Source organism: Corvus cornix, chromosome Z, assembly GCF_000738735.6.
Source record: "Corvus cornix cornix isolate S_Up_H32 chromosome Z, ASM73873v5, whole genome shotgun sequence".
NCBI classification, from domain to species: Eukaryota; Metazoa; Chordata; class Aves; order Passeriformes; family Corvidae; genus Corvus; species Corvus cornix.
The window spans coordinates 12124764-12142624 of record NC_046357.1 but is presented as its reverse complement, the minus strand read 5'-3'; the positions used below and the strand labels follow the sequence as shown (position 1 = coordinate 12142624).

At 38.9% G+C, this 17861-nt stretch overlaps 2 protein-coding genes across 12 annotated transcripts in view; both read right to left on the bottom strand.

Annotated features, from left to right (window-relative positions):
• The window catches only part of CPLANE1 (ciliogenesis and planar polarity effector 1), a 60225-nt gene extending 57050 nt beyond the window's left edge, over positions 1-3175 (bottom strand). For 7 of the 10 annotated variants that reach the window (XM_010395174.4, XM_010395175.4, XM_010395176.4 and 4 more), the window contains exons 1-5: positions 2735-3174; positions 2446-2597; positions 1505-1640; positions 1193-1312; positions 140-369 (exon numbers count right to left, since the gene is read on the bottom strand). In XM_010395174.4, the coding sequence (XP_010393476.2) occupies positions 140-369; positions 1193-1312; positions 1505-1640; positions 2446-2526 (567 nt within the window). In that variant the 5' untranslated portion in view covers positions 2527-2597; positions 2735-3174. Of the gene's footprint in view, positions 1-139; positions 370-1192; positions 1313-1504; positions 1641-2445; positions 2598-2734 lie in introns of all 10 variants that reach the window. The other 3 variants (XM_019283372.3, XM_019283374.3, XM_010395180.4) reach the window with 2 other exon arrangements.
• A 4254-nt stretch (positions 3176-7429) lies between these two features.
• The window catches only part of NUP155 (nucleoporin 155), a 29960-nt gene continuing 19528 nt past the window's right edge, over positions 7430-17861 (bottom strand). For both annotated transcript variants that reach the window (XM_039567329.1, XM_039567330.1), the window contains 13 exons: positions 16426-16617; positions 14989-15127; positions 14172-14307; positions 13595-13748; positions 13230-13334; positions 12972-13126; positions 12406-12535; positions 12023-12136; positions 11438-11558; positions 10884-10994; positions 9975-10111; positions 9228-9328; positions 7430-7992 (listed from right to left, as the gene is read on the bottom strand). In XM_039567329.1, coding sequence (XP_039423263.1) covers positions 7854-7992; positions 9228-9328; positions 9975-10111; positions 10884-10994; positions 11438-11558; positions 12023-12136; positions 12406-12535; positions 12972-13126; positions 13230-13334; positions 13595-13748; positions 14172-14307; positions 14989-15127; positions 16426-16617 — 1734 coding nt within the window. In that variant the 3' untranslated portion in view covers positions 7430-7853. The remainder of the gene's footprint in view (positions 7993-9227; positions 9329-9974; positions 10112-10883; positions 10995-11437; positions 11559-12022; positions 12137-12405; positions 12536-12971; positions 13127-13229; positions 13335-13594; positions 13749-14171; positions 14308-14988; positions 15128-16425; positions 16618-17861) is intronic.

Genomic DNA, 17861 nt, shown 5'->3' with positions numbered 1-17861 from the left:
CCAGTATAGCTGTTCTTATGTTGTCATTAAATGTAACAAAATGCCGAAGAGGCAGACATGGCTTTCAAAATTCACTGAAGCTTTTGTTGCTCTAATTTAACTAAGAAATAAAATGATTGCTTTACGGTTTATTTCTTACCTCATTTTGTATGAAAGCAGCATGCACTCCAGTTTCTTTTTCTTCAGTAGAAGGCAATATGACTGATTCATCAGGTAAAATTTGTGTCCAACGCCCAGAAGAAGAGTTTTTACAAGAGGCTGTATTTTTGTGTTCTGTGCTCTCCCAAAGAAAGACACATGCTGTAGGAGTAGTTAATAGTACCTTTCTGCCATCTCCAGATACATACAAGTACAACTTCATTGAACACTCTGGAGGGAAAAAATAACAACAAACACAACAATGTGCCAGAACAGTTTTTGTTCCGTCATTAGACATAGAATTAAAAAGAATAGAAGAAGCAAATTTTACTTCCCGTCTATGACAAGAAATCCAAGCTGCCATGTTAAGCATCTTAAATTTCCAGCTTCACCACTGATAGCAGACCTTGGGCAGCAGTAATGTCAGATGGACGTTCATCTCTATGCATCCTATGAAGTATCTTTCCCACAACACTCAGCCATTAGAGATGTTTCCTGAGATTGTCTAAGGGCTCTACTATGGATTCCTTTTAGCTCTTAAGTGTACTACTGATCTTCCCTGAAATTACAGAATTTCTTCTGCAACACTTAACTTTACAAGCTGGTATCAGTGACGCTATCCAATACAAGGCAGTATTTGATACTTAAGTTTGCAAATACGTGTCTTGACTTTATTCTCTCCAGCTAGCATTTGTCATAAAAGCCCACCTAGAGAACAGGCTTCAAATTATCCATATACTGTTTACATCAAATGTATATCTGCTCTAAAATATTGATAACCTAGTCAGGAATGCTTTTTTACAGTAAAAAATTAACCATTAAAAAAATACACTTACAGTATTTGAAAATGAACTATTTACAGGGATTAATAAAAGAAAAATCTGTATCACCCAAATAACAAAGGACATTTGCCAAAGTTTATCTAGCATACAAATCATACAAATGCAAAACAATATGATAATATAGTTTTTACTCACGTAATAGCTTTTAAAGAATGGAAAACAAGTTTCCCTCTATTCCATTTTTTTACAGGATTAATTGAAAAGAAACCTACCTTCTGCTGCTGCTACTACTTTCTTGGACTCTTCGATTGCTGGCACAATTTTCAAGTAGTCCCAATCTTTATTCCAAAGAAATAGCTCTCCTGTTGTAAGTATTCCTGCCAACCAAGCAGCTGTGTTCATTGGGGAAGAGAAGTTTTGAAGGATATTACTGTGAAGTACTTAAAATTACTTCTCTTCCATCTTAGCCACAGTTTTAGAGCTAACAGTGAACTGGCAGATCCTTTAGATATCTGCCTTTCCAGACTCTTACAAATACAAATAAAATGACCTCAGTTTATAATACGTAAGCTATTATACTTAACCATTTCCTGATGTTGTTAAGACAACCACATTTTTCAACAATGACTGCAGCGAAGGGATTTTCTTCTTTGTCTTCCCTGAAGCCAGGTTAATTTCATTTATACGTTTACCATCTAGAAGAAAAACAGCCTCTTTTTCCTATTGAAAGAATTAAAGAGCATTTAATTTTTTCAAAATGCTGTTTTCTACACAAGCTTGAAAAATAATGCTGAGATAAAAAAATGTTAGGGGAAAAATACAGTAAGAGCAGCAATTGCCATATTAACTTCATTCTTTGGTATATTTGCCTTACAGTACATCATATCTACCATGGACCTATACTGATGATGAACTTGATTCACAGGTTTCAAACGACCAAACAATTTTACAGTTATTATTAAAAAGTTATTCCAAGTACCTCAACTAAAGTACCTGCTAAAAAATGACAAAAATTGGACATTAGCTATCTTGTCTTACAGTGTTTAATTGAGTGAGATAGCTGCCAGTGATTTCAATAGAAAAAAAAAACCAAACCAGCCTTAAATTCAAACTTTCCTAAATTCAAATCATAGAAGCAAAAAAATTAGTCTCATTTTATCGAAGTCTAAGAAAGAATGTCTTTCAACAGATGCAGGATGCAATGGGGAAAACCAAATTGTTCTCATTTCCCATAATGTACTGTAAAAAAGGTTATGAAAACTAGAACCATCAAAGCAACAATCTCATCTAAGGTGTGGGTCTTTGGGGTAGGAAAAAAAAAGGCTCTGCAATGTTTCCCTGAGAAATTTTGAATCTCCAGCCTCATATCAATAAGATAAAAATCGTTTATTTTGATAACCCTTAAGATGCACTCAAATCACTTCTTGAGGTTGTTTTTACACCCTCCTAAAGCAAGTGGAAGTGCAAAGTATTATACAATTAAAACTCTTTGCAGAATTTTATATAACGAGTTCATTGCACTTACCTGTCCAACCCATGATATGCGAGGCCATGGTTTTCTTTGCTTGATACACGTAGAGATGAGCACATCTAGCTTAATCTCCATTCTTACTAAACTTCTAGGTAACCATTACACAAAAAAGCAAATAGTGGTTTTTTCACACATTTACAGAGAAACTGAGAAAGAAAAAAAAATAGACCGAAAGTTTTTGTTATCTGGGGGCAGGCGCAGAGGAGAGGAATTCAGACGCAAAGTCCTGACTATCTCTAGCAGCTTCCTGCTAAACACAAAGAGAACTGATGCTTATCCGTACCTCCAAACTATATTTTCGTCCGTGCAGCTCAGCGGCGATGTGCTGCTCAGCCGTGCGGGTTATCACACACTTGCTCAGAAGCAGTTAAGAGAGAGAAGACGCAAGTACATTGCTAAGAACTCCAAAAACGCACAAGACGAGGAAAACGTCCGGCGAGATCAGGAACTCCAGGGGCAGGGGCGCCGGCCTGGCGCGGGGCCAGCCGCTCGGCCCAGCGCGGGGAGCGAGGGGCGGCACAGGCTTCCCCCGCCGCCGCCGCCGAGCGCCATTCGCGGCAACCCGCGCTGCCTGTGCCCGGCTCAGGGCGGAGACGGCCCCGTGCCGGACTCCTCCCCCGGGGCACGAGCAGCGGGAGGTGCTGCGCACCCAGACCGCTGCTGGCTCGCCAGAGCCGCGGCGCCGAGGGAACCTGGCCCCGCCGCCCCGCGCTCCCCCCGCGCTGCGGCAGCCGCCGGGCCGGCGCAGGGCGCAGCCGCAGCCCCGCCCCGCGGGTCCCGGCGGGAGGGGAGGGCCTTCCTGTGCCGCCCCGGGCGGGCTCAGCGCAAGGCCTCCGGCTGGCCCCGCGCCTCTGAACGCGCCGGCTTGGCAAGACGGGTGGGAGTCTCGCTGGCAGCCCAGAAAGCTGCCCGTACCCTCGGCTGTATTCAAAGCAGCGTGGCCAGAAGACGGAGGGGATTCGGCCTCTCTGCTCTGCTCTGGTGAGACGCCACCTGGAGCGCTGCATCCAGCTCTGGAGTCCCAGCACAGGGAGGGCATTGGACCAGTTGGAAAGGGTCCAGAGGAGCGCATCGATGAACAGAAGTAGGAGGACCTCTCCTATGAAGACAGGCTGAGAGAGCTGGGCTTGTTCAACCTGAAAAAGTTCTGCGGAAACTTCATTGAGGCAAATCGGTCCTTAACGGGAGCTTGTGAAAAAGAGGAAAATTGGACTTTTTGCAAGGGTGTGTAGGACAAAGGGGAACAGTTTTAAACTAAAAGAGAAAATATTTACATTAGATGTTAGGAAGAAACTTACTTTGAGGGTGGGGAGGCGCTGGCACAGGCCACCCAGAGGAGTTGAAGATGCCCCATCCCTGGAAACACTGAAGGCCAGGTTGGATGGGGCTCTGAGCATCCTGGTCTAGTTGAAGGTGTCCCTGCCTACGGCAGGGGGGTTTGAGCTATTTGATCTCTAAAATCCCTTCCAGCTCAGACCATTTGAGGGTTCTATGAAGTCTCGTGTGTCAAGAAAACTGACTATGGAGACTTGATGAACACCACTCCCTCAGTGGGGAAAGCCAGACACCATGGATTGCCTGTGGCAATGGCCCACAGGCAACAGGGCACACTGCTGTGGCTCCATGGGGGAGAATTTACATCAATATCAGTATTTGGGGATGAGGGGCATGAGAAACAGTAGGAAACACAGCTGATCAGCATTCTCTATACAATACAAGAATTACTGGAATTTAGGTGTTCCTGGTTTCAGCTGAGATAAAAACATTCTTCCGAGTAGCTGGTACGGTGCTATGTTTTTGATTTAGCAGAACAATGTTGATAACATACTGATGTTTCAGTTGTTGCACCATAGTATTTACTCTATATAAAGGACTTTGCAGTGTCCTGTGCTCTGCCACCAAGCAGGTACACAAGAAGCCGGGAGGGAGCATGACCAGGAGGGCTGACATGAACTGGCCAAGTGGATTTTCCAGACCCTGGAACATCATGCTCAGTATATAACCCAGGGCATTGGGTGGAAGGAACCAATCACTGCTCAGGGACAGGCTGGGAACCAGTCAATCCATGATGAGCAATTGCATTATGCATATACTTGTGTATCTTACTCATCTCTTTTTGTTGTCTTCCTTTTTGTTACTATTACTTTTCTTTTTCAGTTATTAAACTGTTATGTCAACCTATAAGTTTTACCTTTTTTCCCCAAGTCCCCCTATCCTACGGAAGAGGGTATGGGAGTGAGCAAGTGGCTGTGTGATACCTGTGAGAGGGATTAAACCATGACAAGATCAAATACAAGTAGGGTGAATAGTCACTATATTTCATCACCTTGAAGAAATGCCCTTGATACCCTTAAAGCAGCTATTCTTTGAAACTGGCCCTTGTTCCTACCTTCGGCCACCTTTCCCTAATCAGTCTTGATTGAAAGTTACAGAAGAAAAAAAAAAGTAATGATACACTGATAATATTGTTAATGAGCAGTGTTTCACATTCATGTTGGTCTGTAACTTCCCTGTAATTATCATCCTTTATTTCATCTACTGCATTAACCTACCACTTCCCTTTGATCCCAGTTTTCCATGTAGGTCCAAATTTAAATTGGGAAACAGAACCTATCCTCCATCTGAGAGTACAGTAAGTGTTATGAAAATAAAAGGTTATGTTTATACTGCAATTACCTGCTGTCATCTGAAAAATATCAGAGGTAACTTGTGATACACTTTGAAATACTCCTACTTTGATAAAGTGGTGTTGCCAGAGGCATCTTTATCCCATTAACTGGAGAAAAAAACCAGAAGAGCCGAACCTCAAGTCTGTGATTTGTGACTGTTCCAAACTTTTCAGTTATTTCTCCAGATCTGAAAATAGAAATCTGTTTGGTAATCTACATGGATTACAGAATGTGGCTGAACACAACATATTTTTATGCAAATATTGGAATTTAGTTAAATACATCAGTCAAGACTTTGGACATTATTTGTATGAAAAGAACTGCACTAACAAGGGTAAATGCATGACATCCTCGGTATGAAACATAGGTACTAGCAGAAGATAACTTCTATTATCTACAGATGGCATATTTTATATGGAAAGATGCAAATATTTTTCCCAGGACACACAGTACTACTTCTATTTAAATACTATATAAAAAAGCTAATTCTAATATTTCACCAATTTTTTGATCTAACAAGGTAAAAAGGAGCTGTATTTTAATTTTTATATTACTTCACTGAGTGCATTTTCTGTCTTAAATCACCAGAATGTTTTTGGCTATTCACAGAGAAAGAAATATACTTTAAGCAAAATTTTAGAGCAATCATATTTCATAATAAAGGTACTGTAGAGGACTCAGCATGTGTGAGGCAGCAGAAATGATGCTCTCATTCTCCAACACTTTTCATTCCCCTTGTTTGGACAAAGACCGTTTGGTAGTGGTCCCATGTCCTCTAGAGGCACTGGGAGGAGCAGAGTGGAGCAGTGGAAGCATGCTGGGCCCATAACCTAGAGGTTGATGGATTAAAACCATCCTCTTCTAATGGATTTGTCTCCCATAGAGTACAAGACCTAGCAATCCCCAGGAGCAAGAAATTGGGCAAGGGAGGCAAGGGACCAGCATAGCAGAATAGGGAACTGCTAGTCAGACTAAAGGGAAAGAAATGCACAGATAATGGAAACTAGGACCGGGAACCTGGGAAGAGTATAGAGAAAGGTTAGTTATGTAGGGATGAGGTGAGGAAGGCCGAGGAGAAGCTGGAACTGAACCTGGCAAGGGACATAAGGAATAACTGGAAGGGCTTCTACAGTTATGTGAACTAGAAAATGATGGTCAAAGAAGGTGTAACATCTTGATAAACGATGGAAAACTGTTAACAGATGAGGAGAAAGCTGAGGTACTCAACAACTTTTTTGCCTCAGTCTTCAATGAAAACCTCTCTGCCCACACCTCTTGAGTCGATGAACAGCAGGATGGGGACTGGGGGAGCAAAGTGCTTCCCACTGCAAGAGATCAGGTTCATGACCACCTGAGGAACCTGAATGTATGTAAGTCTATAGGACCCGGTGAGATGCCTCCTAGAGTCCTGAGGGAACTGTCTGATGTAGTTTGCAAGCCACTCTCCATGATATTTGAAAAGTCATGGTGGTCAAGTGAAGTCGCAGGTGACTGAAGAAAATGTATCCATCTGTAGAAAGGGAAGAATGACCCTGGGAACTACTAACGTGTCAGCTGTCCCTCTGTGCCTGGGAAGATCATGGAACAGATTTTCTTAGAAACTGTGCTGAGGCACTTGGAGAACAGAGAGGTGATTTGGGGTAACCTGCACAGCTTCACCAAGGGTTAGTCCTACCTGACCAACCCAGTAACCTTCATGATGGAGTGACTCCAATAGTGGACAAACAAAGGGCTCCAGATGTAATCTGTCTGGGCTTCTGTAAAGCCTTTCACATGGTCCCCCCCACATCCTTCTCTCTAAATTTGAGAGACATCGGTTTGATGCATGATCTGTTTAGTAGGTAAGGAATTGGTTTGACAGTCACATCTAGAGGATAGTGGTCAACTGAGGGACATCAGTGACAAGTGGTCCCCCTCAGGGGTCCAAGGTATTGGGACCACTGTTATTTAATATTTTCATTAATGACAAAGGAATCGAATGCACCATCAGCAAGTCTGCAGATGAGGAGTGGGCCCATGGGAATCTCATGAGGCGTAATAAGACCAAGCTCTGGTGCTGCTCTTGGGTTGGGGCAACGCCTGTGATCAACCCAGGCTGGGGATGAACAGATCAGAGCAGCCCTCCACAGAAGCACTTGGGGGTGCTGTGGGTGAGAGGCTGGACATGCCCCGGCCATGGCACTCACAGCCCAGAGAGCCAAACGTGTCCTGGGCTGCATCCAGAGCCGCATAAGCAGCAGGGGAAGGAGGGGATTCTAAGTGTGTATACAATTTGGTGTTTGTGTGCATGTAATAAAAGTAGACAGAAGTCACTTCTTGACTTCTTTATTTGATTTTAACAGATACAACATATTAAGACAGAATAGGGAAAATAATTTGCTTTTCCCCATTATTTGAAACAAAGAAAAAGAAAATATTTTTGAAATATTCTTTATCCCCAAGGCAAAGATCACACAATGTATTTTATTTCAACAGTATAAAAAAAAGCTTTCTATTGTTAAAAAACCTAGTAGTAGTAAAAGAAACTCCATTTGTCACATTTACATTCTACAATTTGTAGATACTTTTAGAATAGCATGAATACAGGCCACACATTCAATAACCGTGGCAGGAGAAAACTTTCTCAGGACTTTTTTTCTGAGGATTTGTTCGTTCATAATTCAGTGCTGACATCTGAACCTTTATTTCATTTTATATTACCTGCTCTAATGATTCTGTTCTTGTATTAGTCATTCAGTGAAGCCGTTCTAACTTGGCCTGTAGAGATTTAAAATTCCCAATAGTAGTCTGCACCATTAGCGTGGGGCTCATAGACTGAAGTTCAACCAGGTAGCAACTAACAGCATCCAAGCAAACATTTGTGAATCGTCGCCTGCAAAGAGAACAAAGAATAACAACAAGCTCCTTTTTAATCCCATATCTTAGAATTCATCTGAACTAGAACAAGAGCATTCTTTGAGTTGTAATGGAATAGCGTATCAGTAAGATATCTGTCAGCTACTTTTAAGTATTTTACTATTTATTAGAGAAATTTATCTTTGAAATCTAATGCCTGTGACTAATGCATAATGGGAAAATAAATGACCCACTACTATTTATCTGATGTTAAATATAAACTATAAAGCATGATACAGTTCATAGCAATGTGAAATATTTAGATAGTACTGTAGATATTATTAGTCGTGTTTAAGTTACTAATTTAGATAGCAATTTCAATGTCTTAAATTATAATAAAATCTCAATTTATGTAACATCTAAGTACGTATTAAAATCAGACAACATTCAGTTAAGTTCTAACATAGTATTTAAATCAGCCAACCATAGAAGACCAATAAAGTGATAAAAGACAGAAATAAACAGTATGTGAACAGGGGATATTTATATGTATGTTTTTCGGAAGAATCAGAAACATCTATGTTTAGAAGAGTTATCAAGACTTTGCCTAGTTTTGCTTATTATTATTGAGACAAGATAGCTCTGAGTGAAGTTCGTATAGTCTATTCGAACAAAAAATTATCAAAACTAGAGATGACATGCAGGCAACTTTTTCAAATACTTACCTATCTTTTTTTGCTAGAAATTTTTTCTATTATAACTAAATTTCTTCCCAATGTGAACTAAGCTGAATTTTAGTCTTGGAGACTGATTCATCATCAGCCTCTTATAAACAACCGGGGAAGATCCATCCCAATGTTTAGTCTTCTCTTTTCCAGAGTAACTCAGAGCTTCTAGAATTTGTACATGAACCAGTGCACAGTTTCAATCACAAAATGCCCAGTTGTCATTTTCCCCCGCTTTTACACATTGCCTCAGATTTGTCTGAACTAATCCTTAAAGTCTGTTGCCAAAATTTACAAAATAATCCTCTCAGTTCCTCATGTATCTTCAGTGATGTGAAGAAAATTGCCTTTGTGGAAGTAGTTTATAAGGGAGAATTCTACAATTTTATATAAAATGGTTTTGAATAATGAGTGTTAGTCACCACTGCTAGGAATAAAATATTAAATTCACCCAAAAGAAAAGAAGAAAAGCTTTGGGAATTGCTGGAGTGAAGTATTTAGAGTATTTTATGTTTCACTATTCATTATGATATAGCTATTCTTTTACCTCATAGGTACTCTGCTGGGATCCTGTACATATCCTGATAGTAATACATGAATACACTCTAGGAGGTGCAAAGGCTTTTTCATTCTATTCCAATATGGATCCTAAAAAAAACCAAACCAAAACAAAACAACCCAAAATATTAAGGACACAAATATTAAGGAGACAAGACAAAAAAAAGTGTGTGGTGTGTACACGAATTGCCAGCTGCAGCACTTATTTATTTATTGTATAAAAAATGTAAGATAAATGGGAATTCTACCTTAATCTATATTTAACTCTGCACTTAAATATTATTTTAAATTACATACAAAAACATACATAAATTTAACTCAATTTTCTATTACTACACAAGTCGAATCTCTTTATTTATTGCATCAATGATCAGACAAGATGCAGTAATACAACCGATTTTAATCGTTATTAGGAAACAAATAATATTAATATATTCAATATATGCTGTTCCTTCTGCAACATAAGAATTCTAATCCTATTTCATCCTAAACTAGCTCTAGGTGAACTAAAAGAATTAACAAATTTCCTCATCATGCTCTAGGACTGAAATGAATTAAATCAACACATTTTATTCACAGCGGGAAAAGACAGCTTTTTAAGAGTATTTGAACAAAGAAAGTAAAGCCTTGGATGTATATTTTGTTACATCCTTCTTTATATTATTTCATGTTTCCAACTAAAGAGTGACCTTGATAAAGTTGAAACCATAATTTTTATTTGTGCTATTTTCCTTACCCGTGCCTTAAACAGCTGGTCATATACTTCAAGCAGCCTTGGCAATGGCACTCCAATTTCTTGCATGGTGTATGTTACAAAACCTACATCCCAGTTCAAAGTGCAGACCTGTTGCTCTAGAAACTGCACTAGGAAATCTGGAGGACAAAAGTGAGGGAATATTTAGATTCCAACTTGTTACTGGGACTGTAGGAAAAAAAGGCATTTAAAAGTTGTTTACTATCAGCAGTGCATGGCAGGGATTAGTAATACTTAGTACTTTGTTACAGTTTTGCCATGCAACTATGCAACTAACTATCCATTAACTTTTGTTTCTACACAAAAACACATACTATCACTACATTTGCGAGAATGGCCAGCAAAACGACTAGAGCTTAAGTGCCTGTAACAATTAACAGTGTATTGTTCAGCACTAAATGTTCATCTTTAATGCCGTTGCACAATATTTTAGTATTATAAAAAAAGATTTACCGCTGAACAATAAATATTCCAGGTTTTTATATAATACCATGTTGTCAAAACATATGAGCATCAAAAAAACCAGAAACTCTAAAATAGTCCAGAAATCTCCTGAATTGTTTTCAGGATCTACCCTCTAGATGGCAGACGGTTTCTACAGAATTCCAAGAGACAGCAAATAAATGTGGTTGCTTAAAATCTTAAATGCATAAATACATATTTCGTACTTTGTGCTTTGAATTCACTTTACTACTTTCTAAAATGGGATCTGCACAGTCATCCAAAAGTAACTGCTGCTGCCACCTAAACTTCATTTATTTCCCATTTCTTTTGAGATTAAAAAATGAAAAATGCTTCTTAGTTTAAAACTTTTTAAAGAGGCTAAAAAAACAAGCTGAAACCCGTCCATCAAACCCATATGCTTATTTACTATGCCAGCTAACAACTTGCCTAAAGGAAAGTAGCGAGGTGTGCCAGCATAGATCTTTCCAAGCAATGCCAGCTTCAGACAAAGCGCTTGCATTCTGTCAGTGGGGCTCAGAGATACACTGTCGCTCAACTCTGGAAGTGAAAAGAAAACAGAGAGAACGTCAGGAAAAGTTCCACATTTACACAGAACGACACCGAGGCACCTAAATTTATAAATAATACATGAAAATCTTACACTGTTGTCAATGAAAAATCAGCACATGGAAGTGAAAATACAACCATTTCTGGTGTGTTTGCATGTACATTCATAAGTTTTTATGCTTCTGTCAAGTTCCATGCAAATCTACTTAAAAAGCCACAACCAAACAAAACCACACTCCAGAACTCCTCAAGAAATCCACTACCACACAGCTTTCCCTTAGATCTCTATCAAGGTTGCTTACGCAACGGCAAACTCGAACCCAAAAACCAAGGGGGGAAAAAAAAATCCAAAACAACAGGAACAGAGAATGAATTACTAACTCACGGTAGAGGATAAGAGAGATCATCACAACTGCTAGTCCATTAAGACCTACCTTTTTCAATGATTTCTTGCCAGAGAGTTTGCACCAAGATAGGATCAGAATGACCTGCACAATGTATAATTGCAAGCTTACACTCCGAGAGCTTAAAAGGGTCAGCAAATTCTCCATACAGCTGAAAGAAAAATTACCAAGCTTTACCTTTCATGTAGGATCAAATTAAATTTTAAAAATCAGTTGTTCCTTATTTTGTGTGATAGACGGACTAGTAAAGATGCAACTTAAGTAACTGTTGTCAATTACTAAATTTTTTTTTGCTACATTTAGTTTCACTTCTTAGATGCAACCCTACATTTTATATGAATTTAAAATTAAAACTTAATTTTCCAACAATTTTTTCAACAAATGAAGAAAGCTAAGAGACTTAATAATGAAAGCATGTGAAAGAAATTAAAGTACTGAAGACTGAAAGACTATTAAAGTACAGAAAATGACAGTCCAGGGTAACAGACATTCTGAGACCAGGGATGATAAACTGCCTATTACTATTCCTAGTAAGGATAGAATCATTCTTTGCAAAACACCTTTTCCTCCCAAAATTTGATAAACTGGACTTTAACACAAGGAAATTTCAATCACCTTGGTTATATCCATCAACTCAGCATCAAGCTGGGAGATTGCATCTTGTACTGAAGAATGATGCGAATACTGCCGCTGTAATGTTTCTTGTATTTGAAGCTGGATCCTGGCAACCTTGTTTAAGAGGAAAATACAGTATTTCAAGATTGAATTAATTTAATCAAAGTTTAAGAACACACCCAGAATTAACTTTACCCTATTTAAATGTAGAAATCTTGCTGCCTTACACCATTAGGTCTATTTTCAACTGGCTAAATTTGCCACGTCAGGAGGAAAGCACAGAAATCCATTTATACAGAACTGGTAATAAAACCATTATGTGCCAATGAGACAAAGTGAAATAATGTATTTACAGTATAACTTAGATCAGTATTTTTTCTTACTTCCATTTTCTCTTCTAGTTCATGTAGGAATTCACCATCTGCAGCTATAGAGGATATGGCAGTGGAACTTTTGGCACTCAGAATAGCACGTGCAATGTATTCAAGACGCTGCTGAAGAGAAATTTCTGTGCTACAAAACAAATATTCAAAATAAAATGAATACTTAATATAATTATTTGAGGGTTAGTTATATTCTAGCTAGACTCTGGGAAGTAGTACGTGCCTTTTCCAGATTTTCATTCAGGACACGATCCAACTGTGTAACCCCATCTTTGCTGCAAGCTCAGTACTAGTGTACTTCTCAAAGAACTGACCACTTAATATATGGTAATTACAGGAAATACATTGCAATGTAATATATAATACTTAAGTAAACATTATCTTTTTTTTCAAATAATTGCCTAAATTTAAAGATAGCACATTCTATAATTTTTTTTTTTTTTAGAAAACCTCTTTGAACATTGACCTTTTCTTAAAATACTTACACATAATGTTTTGGTTTTAGTTTTTCTAGTTTTTCCCTAATTACCTCAATACAGATGCAATAGATCACACATAATCCATACCTATGGAGGTCAGCTAATTTAGCCAAGACTCTAGCAGCATTACTAAAATTTCTGTTCTTTTCAAAGTATCTCCAGAGTAAATCCATATAGCGGACTTTGTTTTGGTCAATCTTGGTCATCCGCACCAGGTAGGGTTCCAAAAAGGGGGCAGTAACCTGCAGACATCAGAAAGAAAACAGTTATACTCTTGCTCTTCCCTGTTTTTTGAAGCATTATTACAATTACCTCTCCCATTTAACTGTGTATAGATGAGCTCACCTGTAACAGCTTGTCCGCCAAGTCGGCTTGTATCAACCAGTTGTAAAGTGCAATACTGAAGAGTTCATCTGTGGAACGCTGAGCCAGCTTTAGCATTTGTTCAAACTAAGGGAAGAAAAGGCCAGAGCTGCTATTCCAGAAGTGGTTACATAACTTTAAGACGTGAATTACCATGTGACAATACTTAGGTTCATGTTATTCACATGTCATCATTTCTATGGATGCTCTAGATACGGAGGCCAATTCATGACAAATCTTCACTTTGCTAAACTATTCCATAATTCTATTAAAATGATAAATTCTAGACCCTTTCAAATCACACTGTTCTCTGGAGTGCAGTCATGACTTTCTTGTGAGTTTCTTACATGGTGTCCAGCTTCTTCATTGCTTAGCATGTTGGGGTCAGAGGACAGCACTGGAGGACCTGGCTTTTTGGGTACACTGGGAGACTGAGGAGCAGCTTTACTTTGATTCACTAACTCTTGAAGGGTGTCAGTGATACACTTGTAGCTGTTCAATCTGTAAATAGAGCAAAAGAAAATAAAAGCCCTGTAATTTTCATTCAACTGTCTATGAAGTAGTTTTCTCAAGTGTTGTTATTGTATGACTTTGTAGACAGTTACTAAAATCTAAAAAGGTCGCAGATTATTGTCAGCTAGTTGTCACAACCTAGTTTGTTCTCATTCATCTTTCTAAGAAGTATTTCTGTGCTGTTCTGATCACAATGTTTTCTGCATCTATCACTTTTTGTTTCAGATTAAGATGCTGCCATAGTAATCATAATCAAGGGGAGCATGCTGGGCAACAATATTTATATTGTGTCCCTTATCATAAAATGCTTGTTTATTATTACCCTGCATACCTTCCCTAAAAGAGCTACTCTTCCAGTCACTTGAAATAAAGCACCCCATATAATGATCATAAATTATCCTGGAAACTTGCCTTTCTTGAAAAGCTTGGAGTCCAACAACATCTTCTTCTGGTTCTCCATTTTTATAGAAATGAAGGCCAAGACCTTGGGGATCTTTCTTTTCAGCAGCTGTAAGAGAGAGCTCTACTACTCCCTCATAGAAACGCACTAGGAAAAATCAAAACAAATATCACTGTTCATTACTGTATTAAATCCACAACAAAACGGTAAGTGACATCAAACACTTCTCATTTTAGCAAGCAAGAAAAAAAACCCCACTATTCACTCTGGTCTGTGTCATATAAAGTTTACACCTTTCCTACCCTGTGAGACTTACATGTAAATTTGAGGTTAGATATTAAGTTACATCAGAATGTCCTGCACAATGTATAATACTGTACAGAGGCCCATTTCTTAACAGTTATATAATTTAAATGTAGACGTAACTGATATACTAGCTTCTACTGCACTAAATTGGATTCAGAACGACCTTTCAAACAGTGTATTATGTATAAAAGTTACCTGAAACCGTCTGCTTACATAGAACCCAATAATTTTCCCAAAAATATTTTAACCAGATATATGAAACAAATAGACTCTGCAATATGAAATAAGTGCACGGGAATATTTTAGTATAGAAATGGATTTTTTGGTTGGTTTGTGAAACCTAGAAAGGCTTTAAAAAAGAAGAACAGTCTGGCACATTTTAATAGTTAGAGTTATTAACTAACCGTTTATGGTAAAAAACCATAAAAACCAAGTTGAAAATTAGTAAACAAAACAAACAGAAAACATGGCATGAAAGGATACCACAGAAATTATTTAACATGATCAGTGACTGGCTCTTACCCTGCCTGTACTGTGCACAAACATTAGCAAGGTCTACTTGATTGCTGATCTTCTGGTACTCTTTCAGTGACTCCCTCAGCATCTTCTCTTTTTCCATTTTGCTTTGAGCTTGTCGAGACCTCTGAAGAAGTTCATTTGCCTAAAGACAAATGATGGAAAAATGGAAATTATTCACACGAGCACATCATGCACAGATCATGGATGCTGTGAGTGAATTATTATTCCAAACTTCAAAGCTGAAACAGTAGAAACACCACCCTCTCAAAAGCAGTCTCTGGTCACTAAGTTTCCAGCAGAAAGGCTACGATAGCATTAGTGAGAAGGGCTGAAGACTTAACAACTGGTTTCTCATTCTCTCCTCACCGGTTACTTGTTTCAAATTTATTTGAAAACCTTCAAAGACCTAAGTTCTTAAACACAATTATCTCTCACAAATTCCAGTAAACCATGCCACGGACAAAAACCAAGATACTATTGTAAGAGATGGTCTGAAGATCCCTCATCTGCCTCACGATCATCGCTGAGGACAGAGACTGAACACAGCAGTCCTGGCCTGGCTGAGGTGGGGTGTCTGCCAAGTGTTGCCTGCGGGTGTGCCCGCTGGGAACTGGTACGCATTCCTGAGGAAAATTAGTGCAGGTCACAATGGACTGTGCCGTTCTTGCTGCCCAGGCGGGAAGGACTGCGCTGAAGCGGAAAGGAATGACCTGTCCTGTCCACCTGTCCTGTCCACCTGTCCTGTACGTCTGTCCTGTACCTGTTTCCCAAAGCAACGGGCCCCATAACAACGGCTGTAGATTTCCCCACCTCTTGGCCAGTTGCCCCTCGCTTCTGAAAAGGGCTATAAAGGGACTTCCTGAAATAACTGAGCCCGAGATCTCCCCACGGAAAGAAGATGGATCTATTGGCGGAAGACCACAAGGACTTCGTCTCATCTGTTGGTAGCTATTGCCCCCTCTTTTTCCCCCCCTCTCTACTTTGTTTTTCTTTATCTCTCTCTCTTTCTCTCTTCTATTGCATTACTGTGTTGTGAGCACTTAATAAAGGTGCACTGTTTGATTAAGACCTAAATCTTGCGTCCTTTTACACTCTGAGATCGATAAATGAACCATCACGACCCCCGCTTGCATTAGCGGATCGTGACAACTATGCTGAGGAAAGACTGGAATAAGAAAACATTTTAGCAACATAAAGAAGACAGGTAGACATCAGATTAGAGTTAAGACACTATGAACGTTACAAATAACTGCAAATTTCATGTAATGTTCAGCATTAATCAACTAAAAGACAAAAATATGCCCACAACTTGACTTCATTATTTCTTCTGCTTCTGAAACTACTTGAGCATAATAATGACTCATAAGCTGCCCAACGTACCTCATTTGAGCATGTTTTTAAGCTGTGTTTTGCTGCTGTACAATCTGGAAGCACACTTACCTTTGAACACACAGCATCATCAGTGCTATAAAGAAGAGGACAGATATCTTGCAAATGGGCAATGATTCCATCCACAGCAGCATTATCTCTGATGTAACAGTTTATAAGAGATGCAATGAGTGCTCCAGTCAACTCTCTGTCTCTAATCACCAAGTCTTTAAAAGCGGTAATCTTTAGTTGTTCTTGAAGTTCCTGAAGATGAGACAGAATTTCATTTGTTTACCAAATCTTTTACTTGACCCTGTTTAGGAATGTCAGAATGTTCCAGCAGCAAAGTGAACTGTTTCTAATAATTAAAAACATACAACATTTCAACGACTACAATGTACAGCATAGAAATACACTATTTAAAATACACATTTTATAGCAAAATAAAATTAATAAAGCAAGGGCTACTGCTGAAGGCACTAGATCCCTGGGTGCCTAAGGACACTGAAAACTCTTAACAGACTTCCTCTGCCATCTTCACTACGTGTCACCTCTGTTTCAGATCTCTGATAGTAAGAATGGAATTAGCAGTTCCTTTTACTTCACAGGGCACTGTCAGAATGCACACCCTATGAGTCTGTCCAAGCTTTTAATAATGGGAGCAATCTGACTACTGTCATAGATGAAAAAAATGACAGATTCAATAAAAGCAGGAGTTTGAAAAGTTCAAGGTGTGCACTCTTTATGCTTTTTAAAATTGAATTGAAGGTTTCTGATTTTTAAAAATTTATTATGAATATGTGAGCACACAGTTGCCAGTAGTATCTATGTAGTGTCTACAGATGATACTAACAGCATGATAATACAACTACAAAAACTCCTAATCTACTGAAAACAAAGGAAAATATTTTACTTGTTAAACAGTTAGTTATCTCTTTGTCCAACATAAAATAATAGTTGCCTAAGTCTCCCCAACGCAAGAGCCCGAAGAGCAACAGCTTCTGTACCTCTGTAAGGTTTTAAAATTGTTCTTTTTGTGAACAAAGAATACAACTTCTCAAATAATCCTATTGAGTTCTAGGGGAGAATGCCTAGTATTCAAATTAATAGCTTTTTTCAAAGGTTGGGTACAAATTTGACATTAGCAAAGGGTGCACAGCAGTAGCACCCGTAGTTCTACAAGTTGCCTTCTTCACAAACCAGGAGGCTGAAAGAACTGGGATCATTCAGCCTGGAGGCTGAGGGAAGTACGTGAGATCTTACTAATATTTTTGGGAAAGTGTAATGAATGCAGAGTCAGGTTTTTCTCAGTGGTAACCAGTAACAGGACACTGCACAATGGTCAAAAACTGAAGCAAAGGAAATTACACCTGAATGGAAGAGAAATTTTTCTTACTCTAGAGGTGGTTCAACACTGGAACAGGTTGCTCAGAGACACCAAGGAGTTTTCATCTTTGGAGATATTAAAATCCTTACTGGACACAGTCCGGTGCAATCTGCTCTAGCTG